This window comes from Ursus americanus, chromosome 3, assembly GCF_024610735.1.
Source record: "Ursus americanus isolate L20-20 chromosome 3, mUrsAme1.1.p, whole genome shotgun sequence".
NCBI classification, from domain to species: Eukaryota; Metazoa; Chordata; class Mammalia; order Carnivora; family Ursidae; genus Ursus; species Ursus americanus.
The window spans coordinates 12,953,659-12,967,590 of NC_142129.1; the positions used below are offsets into that span (position 1 = coordinate 12,953,659).

Genomic DNA, 13,932 nt, shown 5'->3' on the forward strand with positions numbered 1-13,932 from the left:
TGATTGAACCCTTAGGTCTACCAGGCACTATGCTAAGAGCTTTACGGTTACCCAGTTGATCCTTCAATGACCCAGAGAGGTACTGTTAGCATCCCTCCATACGGGTGGGCCTACGGCTAGGGAGCCGAGGTCACGCTGCTAGGAAGTAAGCAGTTCCGTCTGCTTTAATACTACGCTGCCTCCTTTCTCCTGCGCTTTTTATTAGCAGATTCTTTGCTACTAAAAGGGTGACAAACAGAGGAGGGATGACTGCAGGTAACTACTGGCATAATGAACTAAAGGACCTGGAACATAATCTCCCCCAGGGAGCCCAGAAAGCTCAAGAAGAGCAGTTGCAGAGGAATGAGCAATACTTAGGTTCTCTTTACTCTCAGCAAACAGGGTCATTTCCTCCTCTTCAATCGCTCTTACGGAGTCCTGAGAGCAGTCCCTGCTGCTCCCGTCGATGCCTGCAACCAGCTGTGGGGAAGTTAGGCAGAGGGAAAAGCATCACAGGTTTCTTTCCTCGAAACTGAAGGGAAGGGAGGAAAAAAAAAAAAAAAAAAAAAGGAAAGGAACTCTCAAGGGAGAAGAAAACTTACAGTAACAACGGAAAAGAGCCTGCAAATAAATAATACCCGGGTCAAAAGACAAATTCAAGACAGCAACCAAAAATGGGGCAGATAAAACTAAATATGTGCAACTTTTTCAAATTGTGTTGCAGAAAAAAACTTTTCCTTAGAAAAACCATGACCCTTATTAAAATCTTAAAATCAATGTTAAAATACAGGCAATTATTATTGTCATGTGAATCCTCTATCAGGAGATATTGTTTTCCTTTCAAAGAGAACAAAAAAGTCAAATGCACATAATAAAACAATTTGTTTTTTAAAACGAGTAACATTAAGATATGATGGTCACCGGTCTTAGAAATCAAAATCAAGTAACTTAAAATTCTCTAAGATATTAACAATCATTATATGCTTATCTTCTAGATACTACTGAGCAGTATCAAGGCATGAACTACAGATAAATCCAGCAGCGCGGATGAATCTCAAAGCCACTGTGGGGAGAGGAAAAAGCCCTTCAAAAAAGAATGCATGTGGGGTGCCTGGGTGGCTCGGTTGCTTAAGGGCCTGCCTTTGGCTCAGGTCATTATCTCAGGGTCCTAGGATCAAGCCCCGTGTCGGGCTCTCTACTCAGTGGAGAATCTGCTTCTCCTTCTCCCTCTGTCTCTCCCCCAACTCATGCTCTCACTCTATCTCAAATGAATAAAATCTTAAAAAAATATATGTATTATTCCATGTATATAAAGTTCTAGAACTTTAAAAAAAAAAAAGAATCTATGGTGGGGAAAAAAAAATCAGCACAATGATTATGTCAGGAGGCAGGGGACAGGGACTGACCATGAAGGGACATGAAGAACATCTGGAGTGATGGCAACATTCTGTATCTTGCTAGGAATCTTGGTGACACACGTATGCACCTGACAAAACTCAGCCAACGTACACTTAAGATCTGTATATTTCATAGTGTGTTAACTTTATAACATAGGGGAAGAAACACAATAAGCAAATACTGAACTCTAATTACTGATATGCATCCTCAAGCATTTAGGTGGAAGTGCACCAACATCTACAGATTACTTTGAAATGCACCCAAAAGTAAGACAGGGAAGGATGGACAGATGGACAGAATGGGTGATGAAGTAAATACAGTAAAATCTAGAATCCAAGTAATAGATAGGTAGGTGTTTATTGTAAAATTCTTTCAATTTTGCCATAAGTTTCAGTATTTTCAGAGAATTTAGGAAAAAATATTCATCTCTTTATTACAAACAGGTAAGGAGGCTACAAAGGGAAAGGCAGGGTGAAAGGGAGAGAACAGTAAGCAAAAAGGGGGTCCGACAAAGCTATGAACAAAGACACCCACAGAGCACACAGAAACAATCAAAGACACTCAGCAAGTTTCGAAATGAGCGTCTTGGTCCCTGGGCAGCGTGTTCAGTTTTTACCACTAATGTACAGTAAATGCTAGTAAATGTGTCCTAAGGGTTTTATTCCACTGGAGCAGTTAAAGCTGCAACAGGAACATAAGAGCAGAGTTCTGATAAAGTTATATGAAAGCAGTTAAAAGACAGTATGTGTCATTAATCAATACAGCGGAACTTACACACTGAAGTGAGAACTGTTCTCCAAAGTGGTCACCAGCAAAGGACATGGGGTTTTGAGTATGATTTCTCTGGGTCCAAATCCCCCAAGTTACTAATTTGTCTGAGCCTCAATTTCCTAACCTAGGACATGGAAATCTTACTACCTCTCTCACAGGTGATTCTGAGGCCTCTGTGAGACCGTACGATTAGAAATAACTAACCCAACCCTGATAAAGAATAATTCTTCAACACATTGCTGAATAACTGTTGTTTTTCTTTCCTCTTCGTCTAATAATGCCACCCCTGTGACACATTTTCTGAGTTACCAGCCAAGTGAAGAAGAAGAGTGGAAGTGCTTGTGGGGGGTGGGAAGAACACATGCAGAGGTAAAGAGAGGGAGAACAGGGAACAGGCCTTCTTTTAGAGGCCTCTGGAACACAAGTCAAGCTTCTGGGCAATGGAGGTGGGACGGGAAGGGACCAAGAAAAGACTAGAGAGGAAGACGAGGGCAGAGTCACAAAGGGCCTTCTGTGCCAGACTGAAGAACTGGGTCTTTGTCCTCTAGGCACTGGAGAGCTATTTACAGGTCATCTGCAGAAGAAGGACATGATCTGAGTTCCTCTTTTGGAAAGAATATTCTGATGGCTGATCGTATGATATAACTCCAGGACCCCTATTTGCAGACAATGTCAAGAGAAGTAAGGACCAGAACAATAACTATGACTCCAAAATCGATACACCACACTTGAAAACAGTAGTGTGATTACGATCAGCTTGGTGGTGTGTGGAATGAGCATCGAGGAATGTAGGAGAGTCCAACATCAAAGAGATGAGAAGAGCTAGAAGACACCCTGCAGGTAACGAAAAAGATACAAAGAGAACCAAATGTGACAGAAATGGACTGAGAAGTATCCACTGAACATGACAACTAAGAGGCTATTAAAGACCTTGTCAAGAGCGGGTTCAATCAAATGACGAAGGAGAAATCAAACTGTACTAAGCTTATTCTTAAGTGAAGGCAGAGACTGCAGATGTGCACGCTTTCAAGAATGGTATAAATGGAAGAAGAGAGACAGGGCAGTAAATAAATGGAAATACAAAGTTGAGAGAGGACACGTTCAAGCCCCACTGAGTTCGACAAGTAGGAGGGAAAAGTAGGTAGGGTGCGAGATTAAAGACGAAGTGAGGCAGGGGATAACCAATGAGAAAGAACAGGATTGAGATCAGCATTGGAGGGGCTGGTCCTGGGTAGGAGGACGGCTGACCTCACCCAATGAGACAGAAAGGAAGAATATAAACGTGTGTGCAGGGAGTGGGGAAGAAATAATGTTTGAAACCTGGAGGAAAGGTAGCTGGCTGGGGAAGGAGAGACAGGAAGAGTGTTCCAGGAGGGAACGACATCGGTAAAGGCCCTCCAAGGAACCCTGAAACAGAACTTCATGGAAAGTGAACTTCTTCCAAAGTGACCTGAACATTCCATAGGCTAAAGTGTAGATGTGGGGAGGCTGGAGATGTGTACACATGGGGCCAAGTCACGTACAGTTGAGTCTAAATGCAATAGCAATCTGCATTTTTTCAAAATCATTCTGGCGGGGGGCCCGAAATTAGATAAGAAACAGGCAAGAGTAAATGCGAGAAGAGAACAGTTAGGATTATTTTGTAAGAATCCAGGCAAGGGATGACGTTATGGTGGTGGTGACAGTGGAACAGGCAAAAGCAATCAAACACATTCAGAGATGTAGAACAGGCAAAATCTGCTTGGGATGCATAACCCGAATGTGGGGAAGGGGGATCAAGCACAAACAGGGGGTGATGTTCACATTTCCAGTTTGGGAAACTAGAAAATGGTGAGTGGTGCCAATCACTGAGAAGGGCAGGTGTGGCAAGAAAGATCTGATTTTCAGTCGCTGAGCTTGAGGCAAGCAGACATGTTAAGTAAGCAGTCGAAGACATATATTGGTCTGGAGCTCCGAAGAGGTCTTTATGGAAACGAACCTGCAATTACCCCTGACAGCTGGAAACCGCAGGCATTGGGAGTAGAGGAGATTACACAGGGAGAGGACACAAGGTGAGAAGACGGCCTGTGGCGGAGTCCTAGTGAACCACTTCCCTCAGGCATGAGTGGAGGGGAAGAGAACACGAGGAGAGCAACGAACACCCAGACATCGAGGAGGAAGAACAGGAGCCAGTGAAAGAAAGTACTTCAAGGACAGTCAACTGTGTCTAAAGCTGAGCTGTCAAAAAGAATGAGAACTAAAACCGGTGAGAATAATTCTAACAAAGACTGGGTAGGATAGAGAATGAGTAGGTGGTCAGGAAGCAGACAAAACCTATTCAAATGGCCTACCTGCGAAGAGAAGGAGGAGGGACAGATTGAAAAGGCAGGGAGGACATGTAAAAAGTGCAGCTGAGAAGTGTGCGATGTGTTGGATCAAGAAATTACGATAGGAAAAAAGTGAAGAAAGCAGGGAAGAGTGACAGATTTGGAAGAAACTGGAGGGCCCAAGGGACAAGAAGTCTATGTAATACTGAAAAAGAGGAGTAAGGTTAGGAAATGAATAATGGCAGACTGAAATGAGAGACTGGGACACTGGAGCTCCAGATTTCAGAAGTGGAACCGGGGCAAGTGATGATAAGGTTCTCAGCCACCAAGGGTAGATGGAGCTGCAAGAGGGTGGAGTAGCAGTGGACATCCTGTGACTAGATGAAGTCAGGGAAAGCGAAGGACAGGCTGTTATACGGGTCATCCGCATCTAGACTCAGAGCACTCAGGAAGACAACAAGACTCAGAGGGAAAGGACACTGGTAAACCCAGCACTGAAGCCTAAAGTAGAGGAGATCCCAGGGGGCTGGGAGGTTTAGTTATAGGGTATAGCCAGACGTGAGCCTACAAGGAAAAGAGAGGTTTATAAGACGATGGAAGACTAATGGTTTGGAATAGGTACTGAGGGGCTGAGAGAATGCCAACCGCACCTTACAACCCATTTGAAGGGGCAAGGCAGCTCCTATTCAAGAGAGCCGCAGGTAAGATTTTCTCAGGGAAGAAACTAGATTCATATAAAAGAATGTTAAGACTGTCACGTAGAAAGGATGGGGATATATAGAGAAAACAGAAAAGATAATAAAAAGAAACTACATGAACATAACCAAAGGCCACATAGGTAAAGCCCACAGAGGATATCATACTCAACAGTGAGAAACAAAGCTTTTTCTCAAAGATCAGAACAAGGCAAAGATCTTGCCACTTCTACTCAATATGGTTTTGGAAGTCCTAGCCAAAGCAATGAGGCAAGAAAAAGAAATCAAAGGCATCTAAATTGGAAAGGAAGAAAAATTATCTGTTTGCAGATGACATCTGAAAATTCCAAACAACAGAATTCAGCAAAGTTACAAAATACAAAATCAGCATATAAAAATCCACTGTTTTTATACACTAACAATGAACAATCCAAAAAGGAAATTAAGAAAATCATCCCGTTTACAACAGCACCAAAAAATAAAATATTCACCCAAGAAGGTGAAGGACTTATATACTAAAAACTATAAAACACTGCTGACAAAATTTAGAGACACCAATAAATGCATGTTTGTGGATTGGAAGACTTAATATCACAAAAATGTTCAGACTACCCCAAATAAGCCACAGATTTAATGCAATCCCTATCAAAATCTCAGTGGCATTTTTTGCAGAAAGAAAAAAAAATCCTAAATTCATATGGAACACAAGGGACCCAGATTAGCCAGAAGAATCTTGAAAAAGAACCAACTTGGAGGCCTCACACTTCCTAATTTCAAAACATATTTCAAAGTTACTAAAGCTGGTGGTATTGGCACGAACATACAGACCAACAGAACAGAGAGTGAGTGAGTGAGTGAGTGAGTGAGTAAATACCTTACATTTATGATCAACTGATGTTAGACAAGGACACCAAGACCACATAATAGGGAAAGGGCCAAAACGGATTAAAGACCTAAATGTAAGGTCTAAAGCTATAAAACTCCTAGAAGAAAACACAAGGGAAAAGCTTCATAACATCGGATCTGGCAGTGACTTCTTATGACACCAAGAACAGAGGCAACAAAAATAGAAATAGACAAATGGGATTACATCAAACTTAAAAGCTTCTGAGCACCAAAGGACACCATCAACAGAGTGAAAAGGTAACCTATGGAACAGGAGAAAATATCTGCAAATCATGTATCTCATAATGGGTTAAAGTCGTCCTATAACTTAACAAACAAAACAAAAACAAATAAAAAAACCCAAGGAACTTGATTTTTAAAAATGGGCAAAGGAATTGAACAGACATTTCTCCAAAGATAAACAAATGGCGTCTAAACATTGCGCAACATCACCAATCGTTAGGGAAATGCAAACCAAAACCAGAAGATGCTGTATCATACCCATTGGGACGGCCACCATTAAAACAAAAACAAAGTAACACGTGTTGGTAAGGATGTGGAGAGACTGGAAGCCTCCTGCAGTCAGTGGGATTGTAAAATGGTGCAGCCACTATGGAAAACAGTGTAGTGCTTCCTCAAAAATTAGAACTACCCTGTGAACCAGCAATCCCACTGCTGAGTATATACCCAAAAGAATTGAAAACAAGATCTAGAAGACATATCTGCACGCCCAAATTCACTGTAGTAGCATTACTCACAATAGCCAAGAGATGGAAGCAACCCGAACGTCCACCAACAATGAACAGATAGAGACAATGTGGTTACGTACATGCATAGAACAAAATATTCAGCCTTTAAAAAGAAGGAAAGCCTGCCATGTGCTACAACGGTGATGAACCTTCAGAACATCACACTAAGTCAAATAAGCCAGTCACAGAAGACTAATACTGTATGATGCCACTTACCCCAGGTACCTAAAGGAGTAAAACTAAAAGAAACAAAGTAGAACGGTGGTTGCCAGGGGCCGGGGGCGGGGAGAGGAAATGGGGAGTTGTGTTTAATGGGCACAGAGTTTCAGTTTTGTAAGATGAAACAATTCTAGAGCTCTGTTGCACAGCAATGTGAATATACTTAACACTACGACTGTAAACTTACAAATGGCTAAGGTGACAAATTATGTGTTTTCTACTACAATTTTAAAACAAAAAGACCACATAGTACTACACAATACAGGAGAAAACTTTAAGAAAAGGAAGAGCAACAGGACAATAAGGATTTGCATTTTGAACACACCCGGGAATGTCAAGAGCAAAATGAGGCCTCCAGGCTCCTACTGCATTTCTGTTCAAGCTGTTTCAGACCTAATTATTAGGGCGTCCACAAGACATCCTGAGCAGGGCACGTGGTTATTCCCTCAAATCTTCACCTAACAGCGGAAACAGCAGCGATCCTCCGGGTGTGGGGGGGTTCTTCCTTCTTGCATTAGCTGCGGCCTGAACTGGGGGCTCCTGCAAAGGGAATCCTAGTTCCCACGGGGCAGGAGGTGTAAGGACTCAAGGGTGGTCAGAAAAGGGAGAAAAGGCACACATTATATATTTCATACTCCATTTGTCGAAACATTTTTCTCCACTTTTTTTTTTATACTACAAATTTAAAGCTTCTTGGGTCTGCTCTTTACATGCTGGCTAACAGAATTCAAGCACTGAGCTTTGAGAATACTTAGGGGGGGAAGTGGGGGGATATGTTCCCTTTAATCTACAGCTGCAAAAAAAATTAGACACCATGTTTCATCCTAAAATGATCTCTGGCGGAGGGAAGTTTAACGGAGGCAGTTTAGAAAAGTATCAGTACGAATCTCCTTTCCACTGTGGAGACGTCCTTTACAAAAGCCGTTTTCTGTTCAACGAAGCAGTCATTTGAGAGACCTGGATGGACTGCAGGATGTTGTTAAATACTTAAGATGTAACCCTTAATCCCCAAAAGACGACAATTTAATTGGCTCTCTTAATTATTTATATAATTTTTATACAAAAACTTCCTTTAAATCTTACTACCACATTAAACCAGAAGGGAGCTCTGGCACTTTCTTCTCCCTTCATGCCTGGAGGCTAATAAAACCCATGGCTCCTGAATTCCTTATTCAAACAAAAGGTGTGAAAGTCTGTCTCATTTAAATTAACCCAGGCTAACGGTATAAATGTGGAAAAGCCCCGGGGTTGGAGCAAGCTGATTCCACCAAGGGGCCAACACCAGTGGTAACAGATCAAGAGACTGTAGTAAGAAACTGAAGGAATAAAATCGCAAGGAGACATAGGAGGTCAATCCCTGTCTACTAAGAACTTGGGAGGGGACGTCCCTCTCAGCTTCCGATCTCACTACTATAATCTATTATCTACTGTCCTCCAGTGCTAATAGCACTGCTATAAAGTTTTCCAGAACTGGTTACAACAAGAAGCCTTTGTCTTTGTAGTTTTAACATTTATTTTTCTTCTACACCACAATGTTTTACAGAGACTAGCACAGCTGAGCAAGATTTTGACCCCAGGCCCTTTTTCTAGATGGTTTTGTTGTTGCAGGTGAAGGTGGGGGTGGGGGCTGGGAGATATTTACCAGTGTTTTTCATACAGCCAATGGCCTCCCCATGTCAGCAGACAGATTCCAGCTGTCGTTTTCTTCCAATGATTTCTAAGTGTTTTAAAGAACACGGTCATCTTCTCCTAAGGATTTCCTAGGTTAACAGAGGCAGAAAAAGAAAAAGGTAAGTACCCAAGCTCACTATGTAGAGGCCCCCTGACTGCCTTCCATCCACCCGTCCTCTCTGTTTTCCTTCCGCCACTCCTGTTCCTTCTCACCACTTCTCTGGCCTCTTTCCATCTGCTCCCTTCCAGGCTCATCAACTTTATCTTCTCACTGCCCACCTGCCTTTCTTCTTTCTTTCTTCAATTCCTTCTACCTAAACTCACTTCTTCCCTCTCCGCTCACCTGAACCTCACTGTATTAGAAGCAAGCAGAGAAATGCAGAGGAAATTCCAGGCTTTCTGCTTTTTCTTTCTCCCTACAGTCACTATACCACTGTTTCAGGGTATTTGTCTATTATATAAAAGGACTCAACAATAAATACTATAAAGGGCTTATTCAAAATAGAGGAAAACACTAGCCCCTCAATAGGAAAATAGGCAGCAAACATGCACAGAAAATTCAAAGGGCAAATGCAAATAGTTGTGTGAAACGGTTCAACTTCCTAGGTAATCGAAGACATGCAAATTACAAAGAATAAGCACTATTCACCTCTAAAACTAATAAAATTTTACATGGTCCTATTCACTGAGGACAGACACTCTCATGCACTCCTATAAGCAAAGTAAATTCACACAACTTTACTAAAAACCAAGCAACACTACAGATCCTTATTTTGTTTGTTTTCTTCACAGCACTTATTTAATGAATCTTATTTGCTAATTTGTTTATGAGCTTATCTCCCTGGAATGTCAACTCCACAAGAGTAAGGACTTGTTCTGGTCACTGCTGTATCCGCAGGGCCTAAAATAAGATCTGGCACATAACAGCCATTTCACAGCTACCCGCTGAATGTCCCAGGGTTCAGGACATACTACCCCAAAATACGGCAACTTAGCGTATTGGATATTTTAAGTTAAAGGAGTTTGAGACAATGGCAGAAGCAGGAAGGTCACTCTGACCTCCCCACCTGACCCTTCTTCCCTGAAATAGGTCATAAAACCCTCATCTATAAAGTACCCTCCCTAAGCCCAGAAGAAAGGAGCATCATCTCTGAAGACAGAGGAATGCCAAGAAGAATCCTAACAAACAGGCCTTGCTAAGTTTCCCGTTTACTTCAATTTCCTCACACTCAACCTAGATATTCCTTCATGACTGTCCACACCTTCATCGAACCTAATTTTTCTATCCACCAACCACCAGCCTACTTCTTGGCTACAAACTTCACTTGCCCACTTGTAGGAGGTGAGAGGGGAAACCAAGTCAGGTTTGTACTTGGGTGACTGATTGAATGAGGTTTTCAATCATTAGATGGAGTGTAGGTTTGTGGAGAAAGGTGGCGCGTCCAGTTGAGATCGTGAGTTTGAGATGACCGGAGGATATCCAAGGGGATATTCAAATGATCAGTGGATGTCTGGCTCTAGCAGTTTGAAGCTAGGAGAAGTTGGGTAGAAGATACAGATTTGGGACTCGTCAGTGTGAAGGAAGTCAAGTTTGAGTGCAGATAAAAATCACCAAGGCAAGGGTAGAAGCGGGAAAACGCCAATCCTGTTACAGAACAATTTGAGAGTCGATAAAAGTCTGTTTACAGGCCATCCATGATCCAGTGGAACTCCCTTTTTGCCACAAAATAGTGATTCCTGCATAAAAACGTGGAAACATGGGGCAATGTTGTGTAGTGAAATGAGCAGTGGTGCAAGGATTCTGAGGCCTAGATTCCAGAGTGGCTTTATCACTTCCTGACACTGAGAGCCTGGCTAAGTCATTTAGCCTCTACCTCTCTTTCCCTGTTAGTCAAATGAGAACACACCACCTGCTCTGATTAACTCAGCTGGCTGTTAAAATCCCATTTGATGGGGTTGTGGATGCACATTACTCATTAGTAAGATCAGGATACGACACCTGCTCTGATTAAGTCATTTGGCTAAAAAGATCACATCTGAAAGAACTGTGAATGCACTCTGTAAATTTTTCTGGATTTAAGTTGTCATGGCAATGTGCAATATATGAGCCAACAATGCATATTCCTTCTAAGTACCCAGCAGAATTCGTATTCCTCAATCTCCGTTGAAGTCTAAATTTTGTATGTTCAAATTAACATCTCTCCTCTGTGAAGCAGGTTGGCCGGCTGGTTGGTTGTTTTTTGTTTTTTGGTTTTTTTTAAGAACTCCCAAATTCTAATTGTATTGGGACCTCCTCACCCGCAAGGTGGGGATTTTCTCACTAGACTGTGAACCCCTCACGGGTAGGCGCTGTCTATGCATCTCTAGCAAACACAACCTAGTAAAGCACCTGGAATGAATGAACCCATCAATCCATCAATCGATCAGACACGATTCTCCCCGTTTTGCACATGAGTAAGCCGAAGCCCAAAAGGGAAAAGCGAGTAAGGGTCACTCAGGGCAGCGACAGCTCCGGGCCCAGAACCCAGGCCAGCTGACTCCCAGAGGGACACCCGGGACCCCGCCATCCTGCGGGGCCCCGGCTCCCGTCCTCCCGCCGCCCGCACCCGCGGCCCGGACGCCCGGCCCCCGCGGCCCCCCGGCCCGGGCGGGCTCCCGCGGCTCCGTCCCGCGCCCCCTAACCCTCCGCCCGGCCCCGCCCAAGCGGCCCGCGCCCGGCTCCCCGCCGCGGCCCCGCGCCACTCACCCGGCCGCTCCCGCTCGCCGCCCTGCCTTCCTGTGTGCTCCCTCAAGCTTCCCCCGCGCTTTTAAGGGAAACCGCGCCGCCGCCCTCGGGTTCCGCTGCGCCTTCCGCCGCCCGGGGGCCGCCTGCGTTTCTCCTTCGCTCCTTGATTCATCCGTGCATCCCTTCACCCATCCGTTTGTCGCTCAGCAGTGTTTTGTGGGAAGCCTACCAAGCAAGGCAAACAGTTCTAGGACCTGGCACTAAATCGGAAAATAAATGAACAGGGCAACTTTAGATCATAAGTACGGAAGAAACAAACAACGAGCCGCGTGATACACAGGAGTGGGTGGGAGAGAACTACTCGAAATCAGGCGGTCGAAGTTAGCCCTTCCGAGGAAGGGGCGACTGATGTGAAGGAGAGGGAGCGGGTCCCTCAAGACCCGCGGGAAGGGAGCGCCTGGGGGAGGGATCAGCCAGTGCAAAAGCTCTAAAGCCTGAGGCAGTTTGGCAGGTGGGGGCCAGGGTGGGGCGGGGCAGCTGGGGGCGGTGGCGGACAGGCCGCGCCGGTGAGGAGTTTGCATGTTCCAGCAAAGGGGATGGGAAGGCGTTGAGGGGATTCAGCCAGGGGAATGATGCGATCTGGTTTACGTTGTAAGCGTCTCTCTGCGGCCGCGGTGTAGTGAGTCAATTCTAGAGAGCCAGAGAGCTACCGAGAAGCCAGGGCCAGTGCTGACCACCACACGGTGTTCTAATTCCGTCCTCCTCCCACCAGGACCTCTGCCCTCCCCTACCCCCACATGAGTGTTGGGACGAAACCGGTCAATCCAGGTTTCTTTCTTACCTTCTTCCTTCCGTCCTTCCGGCAGCCAGCTTTGCAGGGTGTGGAGTGTGTGCTAGGTAGGCACTGGGGTGCGCTCACAGCGCGCATCCCTCACGGTTCCTGCCTCCAGAGAGCTTGCATTCTAAATTCCCCATTTGCTACAAATACGCACGCATCCTTCCTGTCCTGCCCGACATGTATGTTTTAGGAAACATGAGAACATCCAGTGAGGTTATGATGCGGTAAAGCATACTCTGCCAGGTTCTAATCCTCACAGGGCCTCACAGAGCATGTGAACTTGCTCCCTTCTCTCCCTCCCGCAGGAAAAATGCAGGCTCTGTCTGTAAATCAGGGGAGTGAGATCATCATAAAACACATCTTCTAGCTATAAAATGTTGTAACATCGGAGGTATGGGAGACAGTTATTTTCACTTCTCTTTCCCCAACTATTTAGAACATCTGCGTTTGAAAATGAGTTGCTGAATTGCGTCCCTGTAAGGCTAGAAAAATCTGGGACTCCAGGCCAGATGGTCCAATGGGCAGACTAAGCGTCAGGGCTTCAGCAAAACAGTGGTTTCCAAAAATGAGAAAAGTTCTGCTTGGATGAACGTACCACGATTTTCCAATCAGAAAATCTAGAAAGAAGTTTTTTCTTAAAACTTAGGAGAGGAAAACTTGATTTTGAGTTGGAGCCATGTACTGGTGCAGAGATCAGTCATCACAAGGCAGATGCCCAGAACTGTGTAGAAGGGCAACAGGTCTCTGCCACCTGGGAGAAAACCACACCCCTGGAGAGAGGCAGCCCCTCCATGGAGGACAAACACAGACATGCATAGCATTGCAGGCCTCACTCAGGACCATCCCTAATTGCAAAGTGCTCCTGGGGCCATGGGGGCATATTTGTTAGTTTACATTCTTTCTTTAATATGAAGTCTTCAATTCACTGTGGCCAGTACAGGGGTGAATGGGGATGGTGACATCAGCCTGTTGTGTTCCCAGCAGAGAAATCTGGAAACAACTCCCAGGTTTCTATGTAGATTATAAAACTAGAAAAGATGAGACATCTCATGGATCAGAATCACATATGCAAGAGAGGAGTGGAGCAGTGGTGGGGGCATGGTAGGTCTCTGAAAGAGACCTTGTGTTCTCTCCTTAAATTGCATGCTTGTATAGATAGAAACAGGGGGGCCTATGACTCAGATATGTCACCTGCAAATGGGAAATAGCTACATCAAGAGGACTAAGTCATAAATTAGTCATAAATTCATCTAGGAGCTAACTGTACCCATTACAGGACACGTATTTACTGACATTTTAATGCATTGTCGCAGTATCCCATTTAGTTTTGAAGTTATATAACTCATGCTATTAATATTTTCCCTGTAGGTAGGCTACCGTTGGCCCTTTGGTTAAGCTAACGATTGTCGCCTCGAATCATTTCCAGAGCGACACTGTCCCCTCACTCCCATCCTACGAGGGATTATAGTGAAAGCCACATCTTAAGCGTGTAACTTGTAAATGTGTGAGGACAGGACACAAATGATGCTAAAACATGGAAACTTCTCTAATGCTCTTTTCAGGCATCATTGCCAGTGTTAGACACCAGTGCTGAGTGTTGGACATGGAGATGTGCCCCCTGTTGTCCCAGCTGCTGGGGGTGGCTTGGGGAGACAGCCCCTCCAGGGACAGCTTCCAATGCAGTGATGGCCCGCAT

At 44.6% G+C, this 13,932-nt stretch overlaps 1 protein-coding gene across 2 annotated transcripts in view; it reads right to left on the reverse strand.

The window, feature by feature from the left end:
* AGK (acylglycerol kinase) overlaps positions 1–11,627 on the reverse strand; it is an 87,300-nt gene extending 75,673 nt beyond the window's left edge. The window contains exons 1-2 of one of the 2 annotated variants that reach the window (XM_045792493.2): positions 11,420–11,627; positions 8,645–8,762 (exon numbers count right to left, since the gene is read on the reverse strand). In XM_045792493.2, coding sequence (XP_045648449.1) covers positions 8,645–8,745 — 101 coding nt within the window. In that variant the 5' untranslated portion in view covers positions 8,746–8,762; positions 11,420–11,627. Of the gene's footprint in view, positions 1–8,644; positions 8,763–11,062; positions 11,269–11,419 lie in introns of those variants that run through there. The other variant, XM_045792494.2, reaches the window with a different exon arrangement.
* Between the last annotated feature and the right edge of the window lie 2,305 nt (positions 11,628–13,932).